This window comes from Mchenga conophoros, linkage group LG14 (genome assembly GCF_057382185.1).
Source record: "Mchenga conophoros isolate Kocher_MC1m ecotype Shallow Benthic linkage group LG14, M_conophoros_male_GT1.1, whole genome shotgun sequence".
NCBI lineage: Eukaryota > Metazoa > Chordata > Actinopteri > Cichliformes > Cichlidae > Mchenga > Mchenga conophoros.
Genome location: NC_140539.1, coordinates 20,967,415 through 20,994,102, shown reverse-complemented (window position 1 = coordinate 20,994,102; position 26,688 = coordinate 20,967,415). Strand labels below are relative to the sequence as shown.

Below are 26,688 nucleotides of genomic sequence, written 5' to 3'. Positions count from 1 at the left end.
ACCTCATTTGGACCTTTTGGGAGTCGTTTACAGGACAAGGAATGCAAGGTTAATAGTAATAACAGGAGCACTTGAGAATAAGGGCTATGCTAACTTTGATCTTTTATGCTCATGCCAGCATTGTTAATATGGAAATCTAGTGTAGTATATAAATCTTTTGTGTCATTATGAAGTCATATAATTTTGTATTGAAAAAGTAAACTTTAAATTTTACTTTCAAACAAAGAAAGTGCTTATGCCCCCCAGTGATTATTGTATTGCTCTAAAGTTTTGGAGAGGACCTAACCTTTAACCAGCGGCAGATCTAGAAAATTGTACATGGGGGGCAAAGTAGGGGGAAGAGGTCTAGGCACAGTGGCACAAATAAACGGTTAGATTTCTATAAGCTGGGAAAAACTTGACTTATTACTCAATATGGCTTCTTAACTTTTTTTTTTTTCAATATGAACTTTGACCTTGGGCTCTCACAGTGAAGGCCAAGGTCAAATGCTTAGCCAACCTAGCTACTCATGTCCACCAAACGCTAGTATATTCTGAAGTTTGAAGACTATTCAGAAAAAATTGTGGGTAATATAGATTTTTTTTTTTAGAAATTTTCACAAGTGGCATGACCTTGAACAGATTTTCACCAAAATTAAATCAGCCCCGGTATCTACCGTCACAAAAATTTAACACAAACTCAAAAACTGTGGATGCCAGAGTGCTAACAAAGAGACAGACAAACACATAGCTCCAATTACATACTCCCTCCTTCAGGCGAGAGAATAAAAAACAAAAACTCGACTGTCACTCCCCCTCAGCCTCCTGGTAGATGCACATATAGCCTAAATTTGAAAATCGTAGCTGATCATCAGAAAAGTTGATTTTTCTGATTTTGACCTTGAGGACAAGGTCGCTAAAATTCGAACTCGTCCAACATTTTTACTCTTCTCGAGTTCTGGGTAGTGGTTGCACAGCTGGAGCCTATCCCAGCAGCACACCGGGTCAGGTCTCCAGTTCCCTGTAGGACTAAGTGAAGAACATACAACATGAATGTAGGTCTGTGTAAAGTTAGTTTGGGCTATAAAGAAGTAAACGCTGTTTGCATTTCTTTCTAAAACTTGTTAACATATCTAACCTTTAGTGCTTTTCGTAGATTCACTGTGATCTGTACATTTTAATGCACTTATAATAGCAGAAGATGGAGTTTGGACAAAATAATCCCTGTTAAAATAGTTCTGGTTTTTCAAAATAAAAGAAGATAGTTTTAAGAGGTCACCACAGTGATGAGTGTCACATGTTTTATTTGACAGGACGTCCTTCCTGACCCCAAAAGCATTTGTGTCACCTCCGCGGACCTTTTGTTTCTTTAATACGAACAATACCTTTGATTGGTTGGGTCCACCTGAGTCTGGGTCACGTCACCCATGACTAATAGTGAGTCGGACGCCCCAGATCTGGACCTCGAACTGGCTTCTTCTTTTATAACCCCGATGCTAATCCAAAAATCTGCAGAGAAACTAAAACAGAACGCTCATTCCTTTGATTTTATTCACTTATTTTAATCGACACATTAAAACAAATAGCGTTGTTAGATAAACATACATATCACAATTTTAATGACAAAACAATTTTGACAAAACTTGAAAAAATAAAACTGTTATATTTACACCGTTATATTTATATGCGACAGTCTGATGACAGGATAATTTTTGCTTTCAGAAAGAAAGAAAAAAGTGAACTTCATGAATGAATAAACAAGGGCACACTGATGGAGTAATTATAATTTGTGGGTTTTGATAAAGTTGGTGGACTTTAGAATGCCTCTTGGCCTAAATATTTTCTCGTTATGCCGACAAGTCACAAATATTGAATCACAATATTTAATATTTTTGACCTCATAAGATCTGGGGACAGTCGCATTTGGAAATCAAAGCCATACAGGTGATCAGAGCTACTACGAATGCTTTAAAAATAAAATAAAATCATCAGGTCATTAATATGACTTGGCTGCTAAGGCGTGTCACAATTCATTAAAGCACACAGCAACATGATGAACAAATGATGTCATACAAGCACAATTTCAATAACATTATAGTCGTATTCATAACAGGTTCACGAGTAAAAGCTTGTTTGTTAGAAAGAACTTCAATTACCAACAACAAAGCTGGCCTAAAAAAGCAAATTTAACATTCAAAAGAAAATTAATTAAAAACAAAAACAATAACTCAAACTTTTGTCTTCTCCCAAATAGTGTTTTTGTTTTTTGCTGTGCGCTGTGATTGTTACTGGGGCTGGAAGGCCTGCTTTTCACGGCTTGAACATAAACCTATTCAAGCATGCACACTGTGAGGAAACTGCACGTGAAGAAAGGAGGAAAAAAAAAAAATTGCTAAAAAAATGCCCTCCCACCCTCTAACAACATGTCTTAACACAATCATGTCAGCGACAGGAAAACTCGGTGAACACTGTGTCACCTTAAACTCGTCTTTTATAGCACAAATAAATTACAAAGATATACAACAAATCAAACACTGATTATACACAAAGGCAAAACATCAAAAATATCAAAAGCAAAAAACTAAATCACATCAATTATATTTCCATGCCATAGAAGAGCTATAATGCTGTGAGCTGAGCTGGAAGGAGAGGCCGTGTGAGGCTGTGTAAATAACGGTCTGCTGTATTCACAGCTCTCAGACCAGTTTGTTCCCGCCCACCTCGGGGTTTTCTCTGCTTTCTGTCGCGCTCATCTGCGACTTTAAAACTAAATGCAGGATGGCAAAGATCTACAAAAGCCCTTCAAAGTAAAAGCATCTCTGGTGGTCTTGGCTGAGCTGAGGTCACTGAGGTGAGGTGTAGGGATGTGCTGATACTTCCTGCCTGTCTGAAAGCTCCTACTGCAGACGCACATGCCACGGCGCACTGTTGAAATATTAATTGCTATTCTAATTATTGAGTTTACTCAACTAATCTACATCATTTAGGTTTTCCTTTCACTTCACAGGGTTCAAGTTTAAAGCGCAGCTGCCCGCTCATGGACAGTGATGCCATCAGTGGAGATTTCGCCTCGTTCCTCTGAGGTTTACCGACGCGAAGATCCCGCCGCGTGGGCCGAACTGAAGGGCACGAGCTGTGTTAAGCATCAGGGTTAAATGTAAAAGGACAAAACAGACACACGTTGTTGCCTCCCAGTTGTCATTATTCTTTCGTTAAGCAAAGATTTGCATTTGCTTGATTTTCTTTATTCAACAAGCAGACATTACTTTTGTTCCTTTTTTTTTTGCTGCCAATCACCGGCAGCATTGCGAGTGTTGGAAAGAGGCAAAGAACTGGTGTGAGCCCTGAGGTAGCAGGCGGTTTTTAGCTGAGGAGATTTGGTGGGAAAGGCATTCACCTCTGACGTCACCCCCACCGAAGAAATAAAACTCACAGCAGCATAACGTGTATATATCCTATGTATAGAGATATATGTCTATATATGAATAAGAGATTATTGTTCCAAAGTAAAGAGAGATATTTTATATTTATGTTTCTGTTTCCGCTGGCTGCATACATGGACGTTTGAGGGGCTCAGTGCATTGTCACTCATCGCGAGCTACATTTTAGGATCGATTGAGCTGAAACGCCGTGTGACAATAAGGCGTTTGGTGTCTCACAAGGCCTCGATTTGTTTATATGAAGCACTGAAATATGGGAGAAAAACTGCAGCTGATTGGTAGATGGGTCTGAGGTGAGGCTGTTTGATTACACTTGGAGTACTTGTACCTGTAATGTAAGGGAGGTGCAGATCTCTCTGTCTTTACAGCTATGAGTATTTAAACGCTTGCAGTACAGACAGTACAGAACCTCAGCCACGGCGTGTTAATGTACAGTAACGTGTGCCCCTCTGAATCCTTCACCTTCCTCCCCCTCCTCTCTACATCTCCTTTTCTTTCTTGGCCTCCCGGGTGCTGCTCTTTAAGAAGTCGCTCCTGAGCAGGCGGCAGAAGAGGACGATGTTCATGGCCGTCATGATGGCCATGCCCACGCTGCCCAGCGTGTAGGCCAGGAGGGGCACCTTGTCCCTGTTGAGCACCAGCCACCGGGTCATCCAGGCCAGCGTGTTGATACGGAACACCACGTACGTGCCCAGGTTGATCATGCTGTTGACGCGGTACAGCGTGCTCGCGGCCATGTTGGCCATGCGCAGGATCTGCCTGATGTGGAGGAACACTGAGTTTATCTCCACCAGCAAGGCAACCACGGCGAAGCCCACGTAGCGGCACGACACCACAGCGAGGCCGAAGCAGGTGATCACCTACAGAAGAAGACAAGGAGAGAAAACGGCACAGAGGAACATTACAGCAGGTGAAAAAACAAAAACAGTATTATCCACTACTACTAGTTCTACCATAACTACCACTAGGATTATAAATATTACTCTCTTCTCGTCTGTGAGTGCATCACTTTTTCATTGTGATGCACTCACCAGCAGATTCATTAGATACTCATCTGCTCTTTAATGCAAACATCTAATCAGCAAATCACGCGGTAGCAACTTAATGCATTTAGACACAATCAAGTGAGGTTCAACGCGAGACTCAGAATGAGCACGAAAATGGGTCTCAGTGAGTTTGAATGTGGCATGGTTGCTGGTGTGAGACGGTCTGGTCTGACTGCTTCAGAAACTGCTGATCTGCTGGGAGTTTCCCACATGACCATCTCCCGGGCTGAAAAAGAGCAAATACGCAGTGCAGTTCTCTGTGTGTGGTGTCGATCCCACAGGTCAGAGGAGAATGACAGGCTGTCCTGAGCTGATCGGAAGGCAACAGTAACCAGATATACACTTTTTATGCTGGTGTAATGCTGTGGAGAATATTTTTTTTGTTGGTGCACTTCAAAAACTAGCCAGTGTTCACACATCACACCCATTTTTGCAGGAGATCCTTTAACCAGGGTCTCCTGACTCTCCCACATGTTGATATTAAAACCAGAGGCCATCGTGCTTTTGAGGTTGTGGCACCCTTATTTTGGAACAGCCTTCCTGATGACTCTGTTATTTGTTTTAAATGACTCCTGAAAACACATTTTTATAGGTTAGCTTTCCTTTAATCTTTTATTTGCATGTATGGAAGTGCCAGTGAGTGTAGAGAGCATATACATATCTTAAAAGCTTTTACGCTCGTCATCATTGAATAAGTTTACAAGATAATGTTTAACCAGACACTATGTGCTTAATGGAGTTTGATAACTGATATGATAAAAGAAAAAAAAAATCATAGCACTGTAACTTAATCTAAAAACATGGCAGTGAGATTTGAAGCAGTCGCTTTCTCTTATCTTCTCAGCCTATCAGGAGGAGGCGGATGTGTGAACATCTGAACTTCTGCCCTGAAAACGCACCGCCACTTATGTCAGGATTTTACTTAACGACCACGTGAAGCTCCGCCACTCCCACACAGTGCTTATGAAAGTCTGTGATGTAACTGACACGGACGCGCCACAAGGTGGCAGCATCATCATTCAAACAACTCAAACCCTGGAGGAGTCATACTGCAAAAATTATGGGATGTTGTGAAAGAAAGAAAACAAAAAGCTGCTGTGCAACATTTTCCCAGCAGTCTCAGGTATAAAATCTGGATGACAGGAGAGCGTCTATACTCCGTTCGGCCAACTCTCCACAGGAGCCGCGCACATTCATCAGGCTTCATTCACACTCAGTCACTGCACCGCTTAAACTGGCTTGTTTATGCATTAGGAGTGGAAGCTGGAAATAAAGGTGGACTTAAGGAAAAGCAGAAAACAGCTGCTACAGGTCACGGGGTGCTGTGATGTGTGAAGTGACAAAATGACCCTTTCAAACAGGGCTGGCTCTGTTGGAGAAACATGTTGTGTTTCATGTGATGACTGTAATGTAGCAAAATGTCATGTGACGCGTTCCTGTAGATTAGGCAACAAGCCATGTGAGGGTCACACCATCCCCAGAGTTGCACATGTTACAATATAGCGGATCCATTAGTGCCAAGAGGTAAAGTTCGACGTCTTCTTCTTTGCTGGATGTGTTTCATTTCCTCCTAAACTCCTAAAAGCAAGTGCACACTGTGACCGCAGCACAGAGGAGTTACCTCACTAAATTTCATTTTAACTGTAAAAGACTATTTTTGAATTCCACCTCACTCACAACAAAACACACACTCAGAGCACAAATCACACCATTTACCTGCCTTTAGCTCATAATGACAGTAATAACTAGGAACTGCATTTGGCAACCAACCTATGCCTCATAATTTGAAAGGCATACAGCACCAAACATTCACACACAGGTGAGATCACACACCCAGCAGTGGCCCGGTCACCCTTCTCTGACATTCCTCTGTGGCAGCACAGGTGCTGACTCCAAACCCCTCAAAATAACAAGGTGACGTGTCATGTCATGACATTTTGTCACAGGTTGCCAACAACATATGAATGGATTAAGCAACTTAGTAATTAGTAACTTAGTAAGAACAAAAACCCTGTGTTACACTTAAGGACAGTGCGCTCCGTTTCCACCACTGAAAACCAAAAGGATGAATGAAAAGTCCAGACTGTTATCATTTAGACACACAACATGCACCAGAAAACACTCTCACGGGTACCAACAGAGGACCGGACACCTGCGAATCATCACACACACGCTCCAGTTAGCAAACCCACAATCTCACAGTGAATTCAAATCTAAGTGACAATTGTCAACTCAAAAACTGCAGCTTCTCTGGAGGCCACACGAGGTTGGTTACAAAAGCAAGTCAATCCCCATGCCCGACTTTAAAGGCTGCTACAAAAACCTGTTTGGCCTCCAAACAACTGAATGTGAGTGAAAGCCGTTGTTGCTTCCTTCACAAAACAGAGTTTCCATGAATAGCTACCACATCAAACTGAGAGCTCTGAATCAACTCCTCTGGTGCTTTGATGAGGGCACTCACTGCCTTCAGGTTAATTTACTACAGTAAGGACAGCACAGTGGAGGGTCTTTTTTGACTGAAAAACACATCCAAGCTCTATCCCTGTTGCTAAGCGCATCAATAACCCTTAGTGCCCTTCTCTGTCATCTCCCAAGCACTCAAGAAGAAGAGCAGTCTGCTTAACCTGTGTAATCACCCACATATCCACACGCCCCCATAAGCAGCCAGACTACAGTTACAAAATATAGCAGTGGTCTTTATACAAGCTCATCTGAAGTCTAATCTGATGTGGGTGAATAAACCACGTCAGAACACGGGTCCTTATACAATCCGGTGATAAGGTGACACAGATGGATTTAGTCTTTGTTCATTGTGTCATAAAGGAAAAAAAACAACTACATTTACTACAACAACACCACCCGCCCCTCTCCATGGTTACTTAAAGAGAAAAATCACGTGTGTCCACTTTGGCAGTTCGCTCTTTTATTGGTGTTTGTTCATGTCCTTTCAGCCGTTAACCTAATCTTTATGTGAACGCTGATAGGAGAATGCCACGCAGGGCCAGAAAACATCTTCGGTAATACTTTTCAAGGCTGCTGAGAGTGTCGTTAAACGGTTAACGGTAATGGGTCGTTAAAAAAAGAAAAGAAAAAGAATGTAAGAAAAAAGGGATGTGCACAAAAGTCCTGCTAAAAAAAAGAAGATCTGAATTTATTTATTCCAATGATATAATGGAGTGTGAGCACAGTGCATGTGACGCAGGTGTGCAAACGCTCCACTTTCAGGAGTTTTAACATTGCTGTTTTGCAATAAACAGCTCTAAGAAAATCATTCTTATGGATTGGATTCCTCCAGCTCCCCTTGTGGCCGAGCAGCCACCAGATACCAGAAAGTAGCCAAAGCTGATCCTGGTGTCTCCCATCTGTTTGTCATTTCTAAGCAATGGTGGCCAACCCCGATTATCAGTTCTGTGGTCAGCACTCTGCACTTATAGAGGGACTCCCAGTAATCCCACTCCCCCCTACACCACCGGTCTCTGCGTCTGTCGTGATGGAATTAATTCAGGATTAACTGGATTTGCCACACTGAAGCACATCTTTCACACAGAGGAGCACAGGAACACCCACATATGACCCCCATCAGGTAACTGCACAACCCACAGCAAAATGGAATTTAAAAAACAAAACCCCATCATACCACATTTAGCTGTTAGAGTAAGATTTTTTTTTAAACACATTAACATGAAAATATACTGGTTGAAAAGCTTGTTTTATATATGGGAGTGGTTAAAAAGTTAAAGGAAGCTTATCTGAGGAAGATTTTGTGGCATGATTGAGTTTTTTATGTCAAGAATGAACTTTAAGTTTAATTCTTTGGAAAAACATGTTAATGCTTCATCTGCAGGAGATGATTGCAACATATAAAAGAAAAGAAAAAAAAATCTAAAAAGGCTTTAAATTTACCGTGGGGAGCCACTTCACTAAAATCACCAAGCTCAAACATAACCTTGAAATTTTTTAACTTGATTGAAAAATAGTCTCATACAACATGTCTATAATAAGTTAGTAATGAACCTATATTACACACACCTGTATGAAAACAAAGCAGCACGAGTGTTTGTTGCTGCATTCTTTTCCCTGTGGGCTCAATTAGACAGACAGGTGAGGGACCATCACCTCTGCCCTATTTCAGGGGGAAAACACTGGGCGCTGAGATAGTGAAGATGACAGAGGTTGTCACTAATCCCAAGTTTTCCCAAGCTTTAAAGGAAAGGGACCAACCCAAAAGTGGGGCAAAGTTCACGTGATAGATGTGCAAAGACTTATATTTGTGCTGAAAATCGGTCCGTGCAGGCTGAACTGACTAGAAGTACCAGAGCGGATAAACCTGATGAAAGAGGAAGTTATTTCTTCCTTTTTCAGAAATCTTCAATCAAACATTGTTGCAAAGAGAGGTAACACCTGTTAAAAAAAAAAAGGAAAAAAAAAAAAAGGGACGAAAGTTAGTGAAAAGATTCCCGTGACAAACCAGTTCTTTCAGTACTTCGTACTCTGACTCAGTCGGAGAAGAATTTCAGGTTTCGGTGACGTGCCGTTTGCACAAACTGAACGCTGAATAATAACTAAAGAAGGCAGGGAGGTTATTAACAAGGGAGGTGCAACGCTGTGTTTGCAGTTTACGTGTGTGCGCATGTGTGGGAGATATATCACAGACATGGGAGACTGAGGAGGTGCTTCATCAATCAAACAAACCCGTCTGAGTACAGCACAGTACAGCTGTGCAACACAGTGTGCCATATAATAATAATCCTGATAAACGGATGTAGGTGCATGTTCTATTATTGATTATTTACTGCTCTACACATATAATATATAAGCACATAAGATAGTCACAGCTCATAAAAAAAATCTGTTAATGGATAGGGCGAGTGTGTCTAAAGAAGAGGGCAGGAAATGCTTAGCTGATGGAGAGGAAACTACAAAGAAGCTCAATGCATAGGATGCTGGAAAGTTGTTAGTAGGTACAACAGCAGTGGAGCGATGGGGAGATGGGACCATAGCATGCTAACAATCATGTGCACAATCCAAAGTTTGAAGGTTCACGCAGGCCTGTCTACAAGAATGAGGCATGGGGCCCATAACTGTTATCATGAGACCTGTGTTAACTCTGCTCAGCTGACAGCAGCACAACATCTGGTGAGTAACTGCACAAATATTTGTTCGTGCATCTCCGTGATCAGTTTAAATTGTGTGTATGGCTTTCATTTGTAGCCGGGTATGTCTCATTTCAAATACAGGCTATGGAGTAGGGCTCAGTGATTGGTCAGTTTTGGTGAAGCTTGAGCTATTTTCACACGTGCACAGCAGCTCTATGGCGTCCCAGCCTTTTTGACTACTACTTATTTTCCCTTTGCTTCATAGCACAAAGTCTACTGTTCTTTGGATAGTATGCAAAGATAATAAGAGGTAATCCTGTAATAGGTAACTCCTGCACACATTACCCAGGTGGCACCCTTGCCTAAAAATCAGTAAATCACACACATTTCCAGGAGCGACAGCTGGGCTAAAGCAAGCGACCTCATCTTTGGACAACGTTTGGATTATCCCGACATCTCTGACGTTCCTGTGTGAAAACAGCTTTGGTCACTCGAGGTTTTCAGGCACTGGCTGTGCAGAGACAGGTAGTGGTTATTTCCAGTGGACTGCATGCCTCATCAATGACCTAACTTCTGTCCGCAGTGGCCAAGGATTTGAGAAGAGCGCTGATGATAGGATTTGCAGTTGTGCATGTTTTGGTCATCTTTAACCGTAAAATAAGACAGAAGAATCCTTAAAGTACCACAACACGGCTGTATCCATAATCCTCCATTAAAGACAGTGTAGGCTCAACAGACCGTTTTGTTAATAAAGAGAATATAAACCTTTTTGGATGCAAAGATAAACATAGCTTCCAGATCTGACCCACTGACACCTTTATCCTGTAACGCTGTAATCTTAATAACACACATGATAGAAAAGCTGGGACAATGTCTCACAAAGGATTCGTACTCGTATAAGATTTTTAGGGGATGCGCCTATAGTTTTAAGTTGTCTCGTTCTTGAGTTCTTGTGTTCACGCCGCCCACTGGACAGCCATCCGGTGGGTTACAGCAATACTCCAGCTGTCTTTCTTGGCTGTGGGGTAAAAAGACGATGAAGAGGAGCGTGCTTTAGGGTCAGTGCACCTTCAGTTTATCGTGACGGGTGTGCTACCTTACGAGCGTCCATCTGCGTTTCAAAACAACAGTGAAAATGCTCAAATGTGTCACACCTCAGCTGTTTGTCACCATCCTGCAATCTTTGTTATGTGCGTCACTACTGTGTTGCATTGTGTTATATTCATGTTCTTGTCCTGTTCACTGCTTGCAAAGTAAGATCATAAGATTTTAGTTGGTAAAATGCTTTAAAATCTTAACTAGCATGTTAGTTTGGAATATCAGATACAGACCATCACTGTGTTCACCTTAATGATAAATGATTGTTGCCTTTCTTAATGAGAGGTTGAGGCCAAAATTAGCTCTGAGGTTGGAAAGACATTTCTGCCACTCAAGAAACCCACAATTTGTCAAGTTAGAACTATAGTTAGCGCGTGCACTGGTGAAATCCCGATGACTACAGTAGGACAGGTGAGACTAACGACATGGAAATGAAATGGTTAACTGCATTTACTACAAAGGTTAAACATAAGGTTGTTCCTCCGCTGTGCTCTCACATGCTTTCACACCCACCCACACCCAATCACACGCAAGAACCTCTGGTGTTCCCACAGTAACTATCTTTTTTTTTTTTTTTTTTAATTATTATTCATTTTTTAAGCTTTCGTTTGAGGCTATGAGGTGTGGCACTAGTGGAGAACAAACACACAGTTGTTATGTGCCCCACCTCGCTTTTTCTGACGTGACCTGCAGCTTACCGACATCTACTCCTTCCTTTGTAAACCCACTGATAGATGAATGCCTCTACAAACAGCATTCCTGGTTGTTATGCCAACAAGAACAAGCGCCATTTCGCTTTTTCAAAGCCAGCCTCTTTGGGAAGCATGGCATGTGTGCTCTTTCCTGCTGTAGGCGGAAGCCACTGTAACAGAAAAGCCTCACTGACACTTAAGACTGATGCACCGTGATGGGCTTCACATTGTTCTGGCTGCTGTGCTCTCTATGGTTTTGTCTTAAAAACATTTTAAAATCCAAGAATCAATGATAATATTTTTCCCCCAACTTCTCAGGCACTACAGATGAATCGGTAACTAATTCTTGTAAGAGAAGCATGAGCAAATTTGCCAGTGTTTTTTGTTGTCACTTTACATTAGTAAGCACCAACTATGCAGGCACCCTATGCACCCTAGGTGTAGACTTCAAAGAAATATAACAGGAATGACTATTTGGCCGATGTGCTTCCAGCAATCTGTGACGTTGTCTGCAAGACAGTGTACAAAATAACAAAACTATGTGACCCGGACCCCAGCAGACTTGCAAGCACGTAAGGTATGATCGAGGCATGGAGCCGTACCAGCCTTTACACTCTGTCACTTAACAAGGTCTCCGTCGGATGTTGGGGAACAAGGACATTACCTCCATTTTAGTGACATGTCAGTGTAGGAGCTCAGAGAGTCACAGATTATACACAGGGGATGTTGCAGCAGTTTGAAAAAGCATTAGAAAAATGTCTCTCCACCTACACCAGCGCTGATGTGGAGGTTTTCGTCAGCTCTCCCACTGGTATAAATGGTGCAAAGCTGTGGGAATATCACCAATATGGCGTGCATGAAGGCATTCTTATCCCGAACTGTGAATTATGCAAAGTTACTCTAGTAAGCCCTAAGCAAAACATATGAAACAGGAAATGAGCAGTAAACAAGATAAACAGATAAAAACTAGCCACTATCTGGTGCTGGACCGGTAAAACGTGTGAGACCCGGTGGGATAAGATGCTACTGCAACAGGCATAACAAACAAAGTCAAATGCCTCTACAGCAGGCAAAAAGCTCTGTATAAACAAACAAATACAAAGTCCAAAGCATCTCTGTCATCCAAGACAAGAAGCTGCGGTCACTGAAATTGTTGTTTTATTTTCCTACTTTGTATTTGTTGCATCATGAGTATAAACTGTGCCTGTCTCAAAAACAACGGACAAGGAAGTTCTTCAGACATACCATGAGGGTGGAGAAAAAACCTCAACAAAAACCAGATATTATACTACCAGTGTGGAGAATCTCATTGGTATGTAGCCATGTGAGTGGGTGGTACAAGCTGCGGAGAGTAGGTGGACGAGTGGGGACGGGGGAGATGTTTGGCAGTCACACAAGGATGGAGGGGTGGAGAACAAGGCAGAGTGTGTGATATATGATGTATGGCTCCAGAACAGAAATGTGTGGAGAACGAGCGCACATTTGCAGAAGCCCACTCAGGAAGTTAGAGGTTTTCTGCTCCATGTTGCTCATGGGAGCCTGAGGTTCATGTGGAGACCAGATGTCTGCCCTCCTGTCTGGATATACACACAATCTGGGGATTTGCGGGGTTCCCCCACCAAAGAAAAAAAAAATTGACCAACATACACATGGATAAACCATATTTCATGGCCAAAATAAATATATGCCCACATTCCAGTCTCTGCCATCTCATTGGCCTACTTTACTCTCAGCGTGTTGTCTTTGTATTTCTCAGGCTGAAATACGACTACTAGCAAAGACAAAAACAAAAACACGTCATATGCGCTTAAAAAACAGCTGATGTTAAACTTCCAGTGGCAGAGGAGGTAAAGGCTCAACAAATTTCTGCATGTGCAATCAGGAAATATTTAAGTTCTGCGGTGGAGTCAGGGTTCCTTAGAACGAATACTGGAAGGAGTAGCTGATAAAGCTACAAATGTGCAGGTTAATCAGGTTTCAGTGTCGAATGATGCAGAGGATATGCGGCAGGCAAGGCATTCCAGTAAACATGCGTCCCGACACCAGTAACAGCCAAATAAAATATGTTCAAGCCTCTAAATGTGGCATTCCCCACTGGGTATTTGAGACAGCTGAGCTCTCCTCCCACAAATATCTGTTTTCATTCCTGGTAAACTGACACAAGGTCCATTAATATCTGATGTTTGCACAACATGAAGCAAGAAGGACTGAGACTATCCCAGACTGAATTTGAAAACCTGGCTAAAAGGATTTTTGTGGAACACCGATAGAAATGAAATGGACACAGCAGAAGTTTTATCCAGGATTTGTCAACATCTAGAAGAACAAGAGCAACTATCTAGGTGTAGATTTGTCCAATTCTTTGGTTTATTTACTTCAACATAATCAGGACATTAGTCATTTTAACCAAAGATAAGGCTGATGCAGCTCTCTGACCTATATTTAGGAGTTTACTGAGTCAGTTTTACTCATGAAATCTATTGGGACGGTGTGCTTTAAAGCAAAAGAACCCAACTGCACTTTGTTTACAGCACTATAATAACACAATAATAGTGTTGCAATAATTTAGAACTAGGTAACCATGTAAAACTATTTAATTACATATATCTTACTTTTACATATAAGCTAAAAGTAAGAAACAGCCTAGTATTAACAATGTTTTTAGCCAAGTAATGTATAGGGTTATCATAACAGATTAAACTGAATGTAAGAAACTAACAGTTTAATATATTTTCTGGTTATTACACAAAAGCTAATACAAATGTTTCCAGGTACTAAACTATGGCAGACATGTGCCCTAGTACTAATGACAACAACATAAAATATGTTAAAGCCAATAAACAAAGGACAATTTTTAGGATATAAGGTTGACTTAATTTCAGCATTACACATCGTCATCATTACATCATTATACTAAAAATATTTAGTTCCAAATAGTGCTCAGAAAGTACCTCTTTTGTTTGCGAGTCATTATATTACAATACTACTATTGCCAACTGGTTTTACCTCATAGGTATTGTTACATTAGAATCTACATTATTACCCCTAGTTAGTTTAACATTACCCAGCAGGGTTATTACTTGGTTTTACCTTGTAATTAAATGGTAAAAGCTATTACATAGTTATGTCTTAATCTAATTGTTTCCCCCCAAATTACTGAGTTGTTGTAATAAATTATTGGTGAACCCGTTTTAGAAGTAATGTGACAGATGATTAATAGCTCCATATTTCACTGTATGTGTGATCTGGGCTTTTTATTGCAATATTGGAAATAACAGAGCAGCTGAGAAGTTAATGGCTTCCTCATTAACAATCCTATAATTCTGCATTTGTGTTTAAAACACCAACTTGAGCATTCGATGTATTACATGGGACTAATGAGAGCATACATGATGAGGAGGAAAAATAGTAGAATCATCATCAGCAATACTATACTTAGATTTGGGTTTTTAAAGGGCTACAGCAGTCAGGAAGCGGTCAGTTAACCTGTGAAGCCCTGATCTGCTTCAGAGAAGTGTCTGCTATGGTACGGCTCACTGAAGATAACTCAATTTTGCCTAATGAGAGAGGGATGACAGACATTTATGAAAGAAAACATGCCGCAAAACATAAAATCCCCTGTGAAGGAGCTGTGAGTTTATCTGTGCTTCTACTGTGTATCATCATTAAAACCTCAAACGAGAACATTCAATATATACTGTTACTCACATGCTTTCAGGCTTCATGGAAAAAAAAAAAAGTCTGTCCTACTGCGTCTGGCTGGCGTCCTTCTGCTTTTTAATTATGTGCTCACAGTTTCCGAGAGTCATGAATAAATATGGCTGAAACATACTCATCGTAGGGGTGGGTGTTTTCTTTAGGCGATCACTTTGGTACAGTTTAGCTCAAACAAAGGGAAAAAAATTGACATTATTTAACTATGCCCTACTCTAGAAAGCTCTGCACAATATTTTTATCACACATTAAATATACCATTGTAGGTACATATCTTTGACCCTTAGAAGAAGCCACCCGACTCCTGTCAGAGTGATCAGGCCTTCCTGTTTTGCAAAGGAAGCTTGAGTTTACGGCAGACAGGATCTCATCAGGCCCGAGTGAGTGTGGCAGGGCCCACATTTTTCTGAGACCGAAATAAGAAGCTGTATTCTGCATAGCAGTCAATAAGGAGGAGGGGGAAAAAAAACTTTCCATGGAGAGTTTGACTTATTATTTCTCCTGGACCGCGAGAACAGATCAGCAAAACTGCACTGAAGTTAGTGTGCACTTCACATTTACAAGACCTAGCAACAGGTGTGACCACAACTGACATTCAAAATGTATTTTTACACGCGTTTCCACCTGTAAAGTCAACAATATTTAGTCAGAGGGTTTGTTTTGAGCATTTTATTTTATGGCCTACATTAATCAGCAGTCAACATATAAGGATAAACTTTTTTAAACACATGTTCAAAACTTTTCTCTAAAGACACACCCTCCCATATTTTCCAATAACTTGTGGACAATATGGGAGGGTGTGTCTTCCAGTCACACAATTGCTCTACATGCAGCATGGCATATGCACATTTTAGTTTGCATGTGTCACTGCTCAGGCAAAGCCAGATTGTACACTAGGTCTGCAGCAATGGGGAGATGAAATGCAGGGGGAATATGAATCAGCTGGCTGCCCATATGAGCTGAAGATTAACTAGAGAGCAGCCTTCTGTTCTAGGACTGCATGGCCAGCTGGTCTTACTGGGTTCAGGTCTTAGCACACTGGGAAAACTCCTTGGACTTCAGGTGACTGGTATGTGAACACCTGACACAGTAACCTTCTGTATACCATATGCATTTGAAAGAAACAAGGAAAAGAGCAACAAAAGTAGAAAAGAAATGAGTCAAGATGATGTCAATATAGCGAAAGAGTTGAGGGAGGATTGCTTAACGCTGAAATGAAGCGGAGGACGTCACAGAAAAGGATGAATGGTACAATCGGGAAACGAAGGGTGTAAAGAGATTTAGTTTGCTGAGAAGCACAGAGAGCTGTGTGAATGGCCTCCCACGCTCTAATGACAATCCGAAGCCAGCTGGCCTGGCCAAAGCACCCATTCACTAAACCTCCAGGAAGTGAAAGAGGAAAAGACGAGACTTTCAGGAAAAAAGGGAAAACAAATATCTCCTCCCAGTTAGTCCTTTGTCACCTACAGACAAGTGATGCTGGAGCCGTTTCTCACAAATAATCCAAAACATTTGAGAATTTCTAGCAAAGCTCATTTCTAGCTCCATCTTGACACTGTTTTACTCCACAAGAGTATCTTTGCATAATAATCCATCTTTACCTTACACCTGCCCTCTCTATATGACAGCCTTCTTCCGATTGGCTGCCCTTCGGAAACAGCAGCTTTGAACTGCAGGTTGGTGAGGTGGTAAGGACAGTGATGTCTGAGTTGAATAAGAACTAAAAACCAATTTTGCCAAAGTTTTATTAGCAAAATAATGCTGGAAAATAATACTTTTAGTGTTACCCGGCACCTATAAAGCCAGACAAAGACGCACACTGAGAATCCCCAGAAAAATCAATCAATAGCAGCCCTCCATTCCAATATTTCCAATGTTTGTTATCTTAGTTGTATGCAGTGAAGTTCTCTTAAAACTATGTCCACAAACACATTTAGTGAACAGTTTCTGATACCTAAACACCAAATAATGTATTATTTTGCCCCAAATCCTGTTCCAGCAAAACTATTGGATATGAGCACAGCCATAAAGATGGTGTTGCTGGGAACTTTTCTTTTTTAATGCTGTGCAGACTGAGATTGACCAGTGGTTTCTTGTAAACCTTCCAAAGTTTAATTAACTGCAAATTTGCTAGATGCAAGTATTTCTCCAAGTGCAAGTGTTTGCATCATTACTAATAATTCAAAGAACACACATGGTTTGACATTGGCAAGTTAGAAGAAAAAGAGATTAATAAAGTCTTTTTTTTGCATGTTAATCTAGAGCTTTTGAAATTTTAGGAAACACACACACACAATTGCACTCTAGCCACTGAGTACAAACAGAATTGCTCCTGCCGGGTCAAGTGCTCAGTGACCACTTTGATAATGACAGTGTCCTTCCAGCAACCCACAAAGAAAATCTCAAATATTTGTTGTATTTTTTGCTTATGCACACTTTCTGTAATTGATCGGACATTCTGGTGCCATTTCAGGGAAAACCTTTGAATCCATCAACTCCTCTGAGCAGGCTTTTGTTGTGGCATCATGTAAAATAACTAATAATTCACAACTAAAGAAGTTTTCTTAAATTTAAAATGAGGGATTGGATTAACTACCGAAGATGGAGAAGAAAAGTTCGACTGAAACGTGAGGTGGAAAATACAATAACAACGCGAACACTACTGACCAGCCGTCAGCTACAGTATCAAGTGATGGGATTGGTTGAAACGGGGCCTTAACATGGCTGTCAAGCTGTGTGGCAGAACAAAGGAAGCGCACTAACAAAGGGGACCATATTTATCTTCATGTGCTCTCAGTGTCGCCTCACACCGGAGACTGTTTTTCCTTTGCTCAGCTTCACTCTCAAAAACCCACCAAAACCAGCATGCTGGCCTGGATGCATGTCGGGCGTTGTCCTAAAACAACACTTGATTCAGGCGGATTCATTGCTCTTTGGCGATTGGTTAAAGGAAAAACAAAAAACCCAAATCCTCACAGAAGAGTGGAGACAATACCAGATCGATGATGCATGTCAGATATCAGAGAAATGACGTGTATAAGGAACATTCCTGTATCTTTCTAGCGATAGCATTTATTTATAGCATTTCCGAAATACAAAGAGTTGTTTTTTTAACACATACTTTACATCTACAAATATGCAACTGGAAGATCAGCGTGATAATTTCCGGTGACCTGCTTTTTAAAGTCTGCAGAAAAATACTTCCACACAGTTTATTAACACCCAAACAGAGGCTTAAATTGTGACTGCTGCACAGTACAAATCTGCTCCAGCCCTGGCAGCAACCTGCACCTGATAAAAATTTCAACAAAGCTCTTGCCAGTAATACACTTACACTAACAAGAGAAAGAGCTTGGCAACAGAAAGCAATACACAACACCTGCATGGTCCTGGATGTAGGTCATGCAGTCAGAAGCGTGGAGAGAAAATAATCAGTGCTCCTTTCCCTCTTTAGAGCAAAGCCGGAGGAAGGGTCAGATCCTCTGACCTCCACTTCCCCTCAGGAAAATATGCCAGCATGCTAGGGGTCAACATGCCACTAAGATGCCCCGCTTTCACAGGAATGTGATAGAAACAAATGAGTGGTTGAACAGTGAGTGTGAGGGGGGAAGTCAGGAGGACTTCAAAGTTCACAAAAAAGCAGGTTGAAGTGAAGTGGAGGGAGGCTGTCGCACTGGTATGATCATCCCTTTAGTCCTCGCTCTATGTTACTTGACAAGAAAGACCGGTATTTTGTCTTTCTCGCAGGTGCACCAGTACTCTGAGCTGAGATCACTCTGGAAGAGGCCTCTCTTATAATGTGAAACAGCTTTAGCCAAGATACAGTGGGGCAAAAAAGTATTTAGTCAGCCACCGATTGTGCAAGTTCCCCCACTTAAAATGATGACAGAGGTCAGTAATTTGCACCAGAGGTACACTTCAACTGTGAGAGACAGAATGTGAAAAGAAATCCATGAATTCACATGGTAGGATTTGTAAAGGATTTATTCGTAAATTAGGGTGGAAAATAAGTATTTGGTCACCTCAAACAAGGAAAATCTCTGGCTCTCACAGACCTGTAACGTCTTCTGTAAGAAGCTTTTCTGTCCCCCACTCGTTACCTGTATGAATGGCACCTGTTTGAACTCATCATCTGTATAAAAGACACCTGTCCACAGCCTCAAACAGTCAGACTCCAAACTCCGCCATGGCCAAGACCAAAGAGCTTTCGAAAGACACCAGGAAAAGTATTGTAGACCTGCACCAGACTGGGAAGAGTGAATCTACAATAGGCAAGCAGCTTGGTGTGAAAAAATCAACTGTGGGAGCAATCATCAGAAAATGGAAGACATACAAGACCACTGATAATCTCCCTCGATCTGGGGCTCCACGCAAGATCTCATCCCGTGGGGTCAAAATGATCATGAGAACGGTGAGCAAAGATCCCAGAACCACACGGGGGGACCTGGTGAATGACCTGCAGAGAGCTGGGACCAAAGTAACAAAGGTCACCATCAGTAACACACTACAACGGCAGGGAATCAAATCCCGCAGTGCCAGACGTGTTCCGCTGCTGAAGCCAGTGCATGTCCAGGCCCGTCTGAAGTTTGCCAGAGAGCACATGGATGATACAGCAGAGGATTGGGAGAATGTCATGTGGTCAGATGAAACCAAAGTAGAACTTTTTGGTATAAACTCAACTCGTAGTGTTTGGAGGAAGAAGAATACTGAGTTGCATCCCAAGAACACCGTACCTACTGTGAAGCATGGGGGTGGAAACATCATGCTATGGGGCTGTTTTTCTGCCAAGGGGACAGGACGACTGATCCGTGTTAAGGACAGAATGAATGGGGCCATGTATCGTGAGATTTTGAGCCAAAACCTCCTTCCATCAGTGAGAACCTTGAAGATGAAACGAGGCTGGGTCTTCCAACATGACAATGATCCAAAACACACCGCCCGGGCAACAAAGGAGTGGCTCCGTAAGAAGCATTTGAAAGTCCTGGAGTGGCCTAGCCAGTCTCCAGACCTCAACCCCATAGAAAATCTGTGGCGGGAGTTGAAAGTCCGTGTTGCTCGGCGACAGCCCCAAAACATCACTGCTCTCGAGAAGATCTGCATGGAGGAATGGGCCAAAATACCAGCTACTGTGTGTGTAAACCTGGTAAAGACCTATAGTAAACGTTTGACCTCTGTTATTGCCAACAAAGGTTATGTTACAAAGTATTGAGTTGTTTTTTTGTTATTGACCAAATACTTATTTTCCACCCTGATTTACGAATAAATCCTTTACAAATCCTACCATGTGGATTCATGGATTTTTTTTTCTCACATTCTGTCTCTCACAGTTGAAGTGTACCTCTGGTGCAAATTACTGACCTCTGTCATCATTTTAGGTGGGGGAACTTGCACAATCGGTGGCTGACTAAATACTTTTTTGCCCCACTGTATGACATCATTTGTCTTTTATTTTTGAACACGTACCACGATGTGATGAAAGAGCAGCTCCCAGGACTGGCTCAGCTTCTGGCTCCTCAACATGTCAAAGAAGTCATAGATGAAGTAACCTGTGGACACAGAGAGCATTTCGTTAATCACTCGATCAATCAAGCCAAACGCACCAGATTCCTCTGACGACATCAGACTCGAGCTCATCCAAGCGTGTCTGCTTCCGTGACGGCAGTGAAGGCAACCAAGATGCCTCTTAGAGAGAGCCTATTCATATCCTCCACTGCTATGCGCCCCTGGCTGCTATTAGCCGTATCCATGGTGATGGCTTTTTAAAATGCTGAAAACATAATGAAGGCTTGAGGATGGGGACGGATGGGGTGCGAGGGGCATTCATCGAGGCTGGATTTAACTCCATTATGTTGGAAATTTGACACCAGGACCCTTCTGTCAAGCTTGGGTTCCACTCGCCATAAACAAATTAGAGCCCACCACAGATTAAATAATCCATGCAGACTGACATCAAGCTTTTAATTTACGCGTTGCTATTATCTGATCACCAGTGTAGTCTTTTAGACACCAGCTTTTTCAGCTTCAAAGGTTATTTTCAGTCAAAGTCATGACATGCCAACCGGAACACATGACTTGCTGTGTTTTCATAATGATTCATTCAGTATTGTCTGACACACAGGTGTGAAAAAGAGGAGTGACAAAAAAAAAAAGAACAAAAACAAAAAAGGAGGGTGTGTGTGTGTTTTTTTTAAATGATGGGCACATCTCCAGTGTAAAGCTGACACAGAACAATCACCAAAGCTCAGAGAGGCAGAGAAGATGAGTTTCTACTGGATTCTTCCAAATGAGCTTGATTGTCATGCTTACATTAGAGGAGGGGAATTGCTTACTTAAGCAGGGGCAGTCAAACGGTGTGATTTTAGGGCCGATACGTGACTTCAGTGACTTTGTTGAAAGACTTTCATAAGTACGAATCTGAAAACTGCTGTTCACAAACGCTGTCGATCTAATCTGACTGAGCTGGAGCTGTTTTGCAAAGAAGAATGGGCAAAGCTGGTAGAGACATACCCTAAAAGACTGGCAGCTGTAATTGCAGCAAAAGGTGGTTCTACAAAGGATTGACTCAGGGGGCTGAATATTTACGCACACCCCACTTTTCAGTTATTTGTTTGTAAAAAAAATGTTTGGAATCATGTCTGATTTCCGTTCCACTTCTCACGTGTACACCACTTTGTGTTGGTCTTTCACGTGGAATTCCAATAAAATTGATTCATGTTTGTGACTGTACTGTGACAAAATGTGGGAAAGTTCAAGGGGGCTGAATACTTTTGCAAGCCCCTGTAAATCAGTACAAATGTTGCAGAAGGACCAGAGCTGTCCTGTAAGGAAACCCACCAACATTGAACACTTGAAGTTGTTATAGGCACGGGAATGAGCCGGAGTACTTGAACGGCAAGTATAAAAGATTGACGCAACAATTTCTCCATCTGAAACTCAAATTTTTGGTCATTCTCTCAAAATGCCAACTTACTGACTTCTGAGAAATTAACCCGACATTTGGAGTTATTAACTCAAAGTTACAACTTCGCTCTGTTTTGGGAAAATGTTTTTTTTTTTTTCCAGTGGCAGAAAAACACCTTCATAGATGGGTGAAGCCTTAAACCTACATCCTCTTAACTCCTAACGAGAGAGCTGCATACAGATTTGGGATCATACAGAGGTTTATGGGAAAACTCCACAATATCCTGACCTCTATAAACATTTTCCTGAGCAGTTTATGGGCTCAGGTCAGACCGAATAAAACATCAAGTCCATTTTATAACTTGTGCTCATTTTAAGTGTCTGAGCAGAGGATCATCCAGGCTCATTGGCTAATAACTCGCAAGTGGTTAGCCAGGGAGGATGCAGCACTTACAGTCAGTAAGACCCGCCCCTTATTAGTCATGGTTTCAAAACACCAACATGGCTAACAGAACTTCATGAATGGGTGAAGTCATAGAAGCTACGGCCATCTTTTATACTGTACTTACGCACATGTGCTCACAAACTTTCAAACAACAGGGAATAACAGCATTTTTTAAGTAAAAGTATACACAAAAAATCTCCCAATTTAAACTAGGTTTGACAGGCAGTTGGAAGGAGATGCACAACAGTACTTAAAAAGTAAAATAAAATATATATGGCATGAATCTTATTATGCTTATCACTGTATAATGAGAAAGCAGGATATTGTGTTAAATTTTTTATCTCAGAGACAGCTTTATGTACTGGACAAAAGTGGGGAACCACTGATGTCATGTTACTGTGAGGTCTGCAGCGTGGTAACACAGCGAGGAACAGCGCACAAATCTGCTGCCCTAAAGTCTCTGAAAACCTGCTGAGGGCCCAGAATCACTCCACATTTCTGCCTTTCTGTGGTATCTGATGTGGACAGCTTGCACACATCAAGTGACTTTCTTTGCACAGTTGCCGTCTTGGTCAAGTCACATGACTGTAACAGGGGTTACACCCAGTGCTTGGGACCGATGATAATGGCCCTCATTGATCTTCAGATCCCAACACTGCTCCTCGTTTTCGTCCCCTCCAAAGCAGCGTTTCCTGAAGGAATGTCAAATATCCCGGGAATCCTCTGTTAGCCCTCGCTGGCCCGGCACAGATCCAATAAATGTGCAGAGTTAAGAGAGCTCACGTGCCAAAGGCTGCTCCAGAATACTCAAAGCATTAATGAGGAAAAAGTAAAAACAGAGAAAAGTTGCTATTTTAAGAAATCGGGGTAGCAAGAGCACCTTGGTTTGAAAGATCTTAATGAAATCAGGGAAAATCGAATTTTTGCAAGTTTCTAATCTGGTTTAGAGAGCTGATGGTAAAATTCAACGTAGCCTACTTGATACACAGTATGTGAACTTCAGCCGAGCTTAATTGATTCAGTCAAACGCAGTTTTAGGTTTAAACACATCCTGGTAGCTGCTACGATGATATTGATTAATTTAACGGTAAAAAAGAAAGCAGGTTAAACCTGTGGTTTAGCTTATTCACTATTTCAAGGCTCTAGGGTGTAAAAATGCTCATTTTAATGTCCACACCATTCTGATTTGGTCCGGTGTGATTCAGATTATCTGATAATATAAACTTTATTTATCTCAAAAACTGAGAAATATCTCAAGTTTACAAATTAACCTAAATAAAGTTGAAAGTATATGTGCAGCAGGTAAACAAACATTACAGAGGAATCCCTCACATGGGGGATAAAAGTGAGAAAAATAAAAATAAAAAGTAAATTTTTTATAAACTCAATAATTGCTGTTGAATATATTTACGAATATATTTTTTTCAGATAAAGTAAAGTGGACTTGCCCTTTTTGAGCAATCTTTGAGTCAAACCATGCACGTTCCACCATGTAAAAGTTGACTTTAAACCTTTTTAATCATTTGCTAACAGAACTGTAGCAATACAAACAATACTATTTGTTTCAGTCACATTTCCAGCATGGACTCTTTACCCTCCTCACCGGTTACCCAGTTCTCACCTATGACCCTCAAAATTCGTGTTTTTTTTGTTTTTTGTTTTTAAAAAAAAGGTGGCTCACGATCTAACAAATCTGTTAGATGACTCAGGTGAATTAACCAGCGTAACAAACAGCAGGGCCGCACAGTGGCTCATCAGCGAGTGTAGGTTTGAAGCTGTCCCAAAGACCTGCTTGTCGGGTTATCTGGTGATTCTGAAGTGGCTGCTGGAGTGGCGGTAAATGGTTATCTGCTTCTCAGTCTGTTAAGAAAAACGGTGACTGGGTGTGCCAGCGAGAGACACGTGTGCAGAGGGTAAAAGTAATAAATCAGCCATGGATGAAGGTTACATGTCTGAACCTATGGGTGATAGTGCTATATAAAAAAAAGGGGGTAAAAAGGTAAACCTGCACAGCTCGTGCAGCAGCTGCACCTGTTACTGGACCTCTGGGGCAACATGTAACATATGTGTGGCATTACAGTTATTTTGTTTGAAGCTCTGAAGAAGTTTGACTTACTCATAACCACAAGCATAAAAAAAAATCAGTAGTGGTTTAATTCTGTAGCAAAACAACAGCTGTTTCCTAAGATGGAGATATGGCCAAACTGGAAATTTTTAAAACTCAAGTGGTTCAAACTGATGTCTCCAGAGGTTGAACATGCACATTCTGACACTCCTACCCACATCTGCTGCACTAAGGGATCAATGAAATAAAAAAAATGCATATAAAGTACATAAAAGAACTGAATTAAATAGATAAAAATCAAGAAAACAAATATCTAAATAATAAAAAATGAAAATGTAACTAAAATATCAAATCATGATTAGTTTTATTTAAAAGAAATAAAGAACAGTAAGCTAAGCTCTGTTAAATCACTTTTTTTTTTCATTTGTTGAGATGAAATTCAGTTAAAAAGGGGCCCAATTGGTTAATCTAATATAGATAACTGCCAAGCTATGGCTCGGATTTGCCCGTTAAAATAAAAGGTTTTACATAAACGACGTAAGCCCTTTAGTCTGGAGCTACTTTGGCGCCATCCAGGAATTAGATTTCACACTTCCCCTCAGGATGGTTGCACTCAGTAAAACCGTACACATAGCGTCACAACTACGAGATAACTAAGTAGGAGACTACTCACCGATTGAGAAAGACACCAAGGCGTGAGAAAACACGGAATGAGTCTCTATGAGATCCTCGGCCATCTGCGGGTGCAGGAAAAAGCTGGAAAAACGGATTGACAGCGGTTCAGATAAAGCTTTTCCAAATGCCTGGGTCAGTAAGTGCGCTTCTTTTAACACATGGGGTCATAGGGATAAGCAGAATAAACCATAAGCTATGTAAACAGTGACTAAAGAAGTCAAACAGCATTAAAAATAAAATCAAATACAGCCGTGTTTAAAACCACATTATGGACCCATCCCTGCGCATCCATCTATGCGCACAACCAAACCAAAACCAAATCCCAACATTTTCCTTTCCTCCAAGCAGATCTACACTGAATTAAAAACTTCTTAACGTCTTACCAAAGCACTGCCCACGTCGCGGTGATCATACTGTGCACACACGACGTGGAGATGTTTCTCCATTTCCAAACGTTCCTGCAGGCAGACTCGGGTGCGGGGAGTTTTCCGACCCCGCTGTTCACGAACTTGAAAAATCCCACAGAACCCCCGATCGTCAAAATCACTGACCCCAACTCCATCGCGAAAAGGTTTGGTCCACGAGGTGAAGACTTCAAAAGCCACAAGTGCCTCCCCCCTTAGTCTCCACAAAGTGAGCACTGATATATATAGACGCGACGGTGGTGGTTGTGGCTGTGCTGCTGGCGACCGTGGCCCAGACAAACACACGACAGCGGGCTTACTTGTTTGCGACGACCCAGACAGTCACGTTAACACACTGGAGAGCCCCCGATCAGCTCAGGTCACCAGGCGCTCCGTTAGGGTCGTGAAACGCACGGCTTGGCGCTTATTGTCCACAGAGAGAAGGCGTGGACGCGTCTGGTGAATGATTTCCCGCTGACATGCACTGAACGTGGAGTGATTTCTCTCTTTTTTCTTTCTTCTCCCTCTGCCTATAATAATCCCGTAAAGAACAGGTCCGCGATCACAGGAAGAACCGGTAGGTGTGAATGGAAGCTATCGGAGCGATGCCCTGTTTCCAGTTGTGAAACCACCCTGTTGTAAAACCTCATCCGTGCTTGTGTAACTTTTTGACATCAACACACCAAACAGCAGCTTCTCCCCGCCCTACTATGAAGGGGCGCGGCCAAGCGCGTTTTCACATGTTGTGTTGAGTTCACGTGCTGTCCGAAAAGCCTCTCATAACTTCTCTCGTAACATTTACGGGGTTCATAACGACTATAAACATTATAGGTATGTGTACTTTAGACTTTGCTGCTCTGAGAGGCTCTGCGGGACAGTGTTTCAGTGAATACAACACTGCCTATTTTACGCACTGTTATACTCTCATTTACAATTTATAACTTTATAAAAATAAAGAAATATCTTCTTTATTTGGCTGTTTCCTTTGATGGTTGCCACAGTCAATCATTTGCCTCCATCCTACCCTATCATCATGCACGTTCTCCTTCACTACATCCATGAACTTGCTCCTGTCCATTTTTGACATCCTTTGGTCCACCATTCCTCCAATGCGCATGTCCAACCCATCTCAGT

At 41.7% G+C, this 26,688-nt stretch overlaps 1 protein-coding gene across 1 annotated transcript; it reads right to left on the bottom strand.

Annotated features, from left to right (window-relative positions):
* Nucleotides 1-1,512: 1,512 nt before the first annotated feature.
* tlcd2 (TLC domain containing 2) lies at nucleotides 1,513-26,243 on the bottom strand. Its single transcript, XM_085243320.1, has 4 exons — nucleotides 25,534-26,243; nucleotides 25,149-25,231; nucleotides 20,529-20,611; nucleotides 1,513-4,279 (listed from the first exon to the last, which is right to left on the bottom strand). Exons 1-4 carry the CDS (start codon nucleotides 25,710-25,712, stop codon nucleotides 3,899-3,901), a joined length of 726 nt encoding a protein of 241 aa, XP_085099446.1. The 5' UTR covers nucleotides 25,713-26,243; the 3' UTR covers nucleotides 1,513-3,898.
* Between the last annotated feature and the right edge of the window lie 445 nt (nucleotides 26,244-26,688).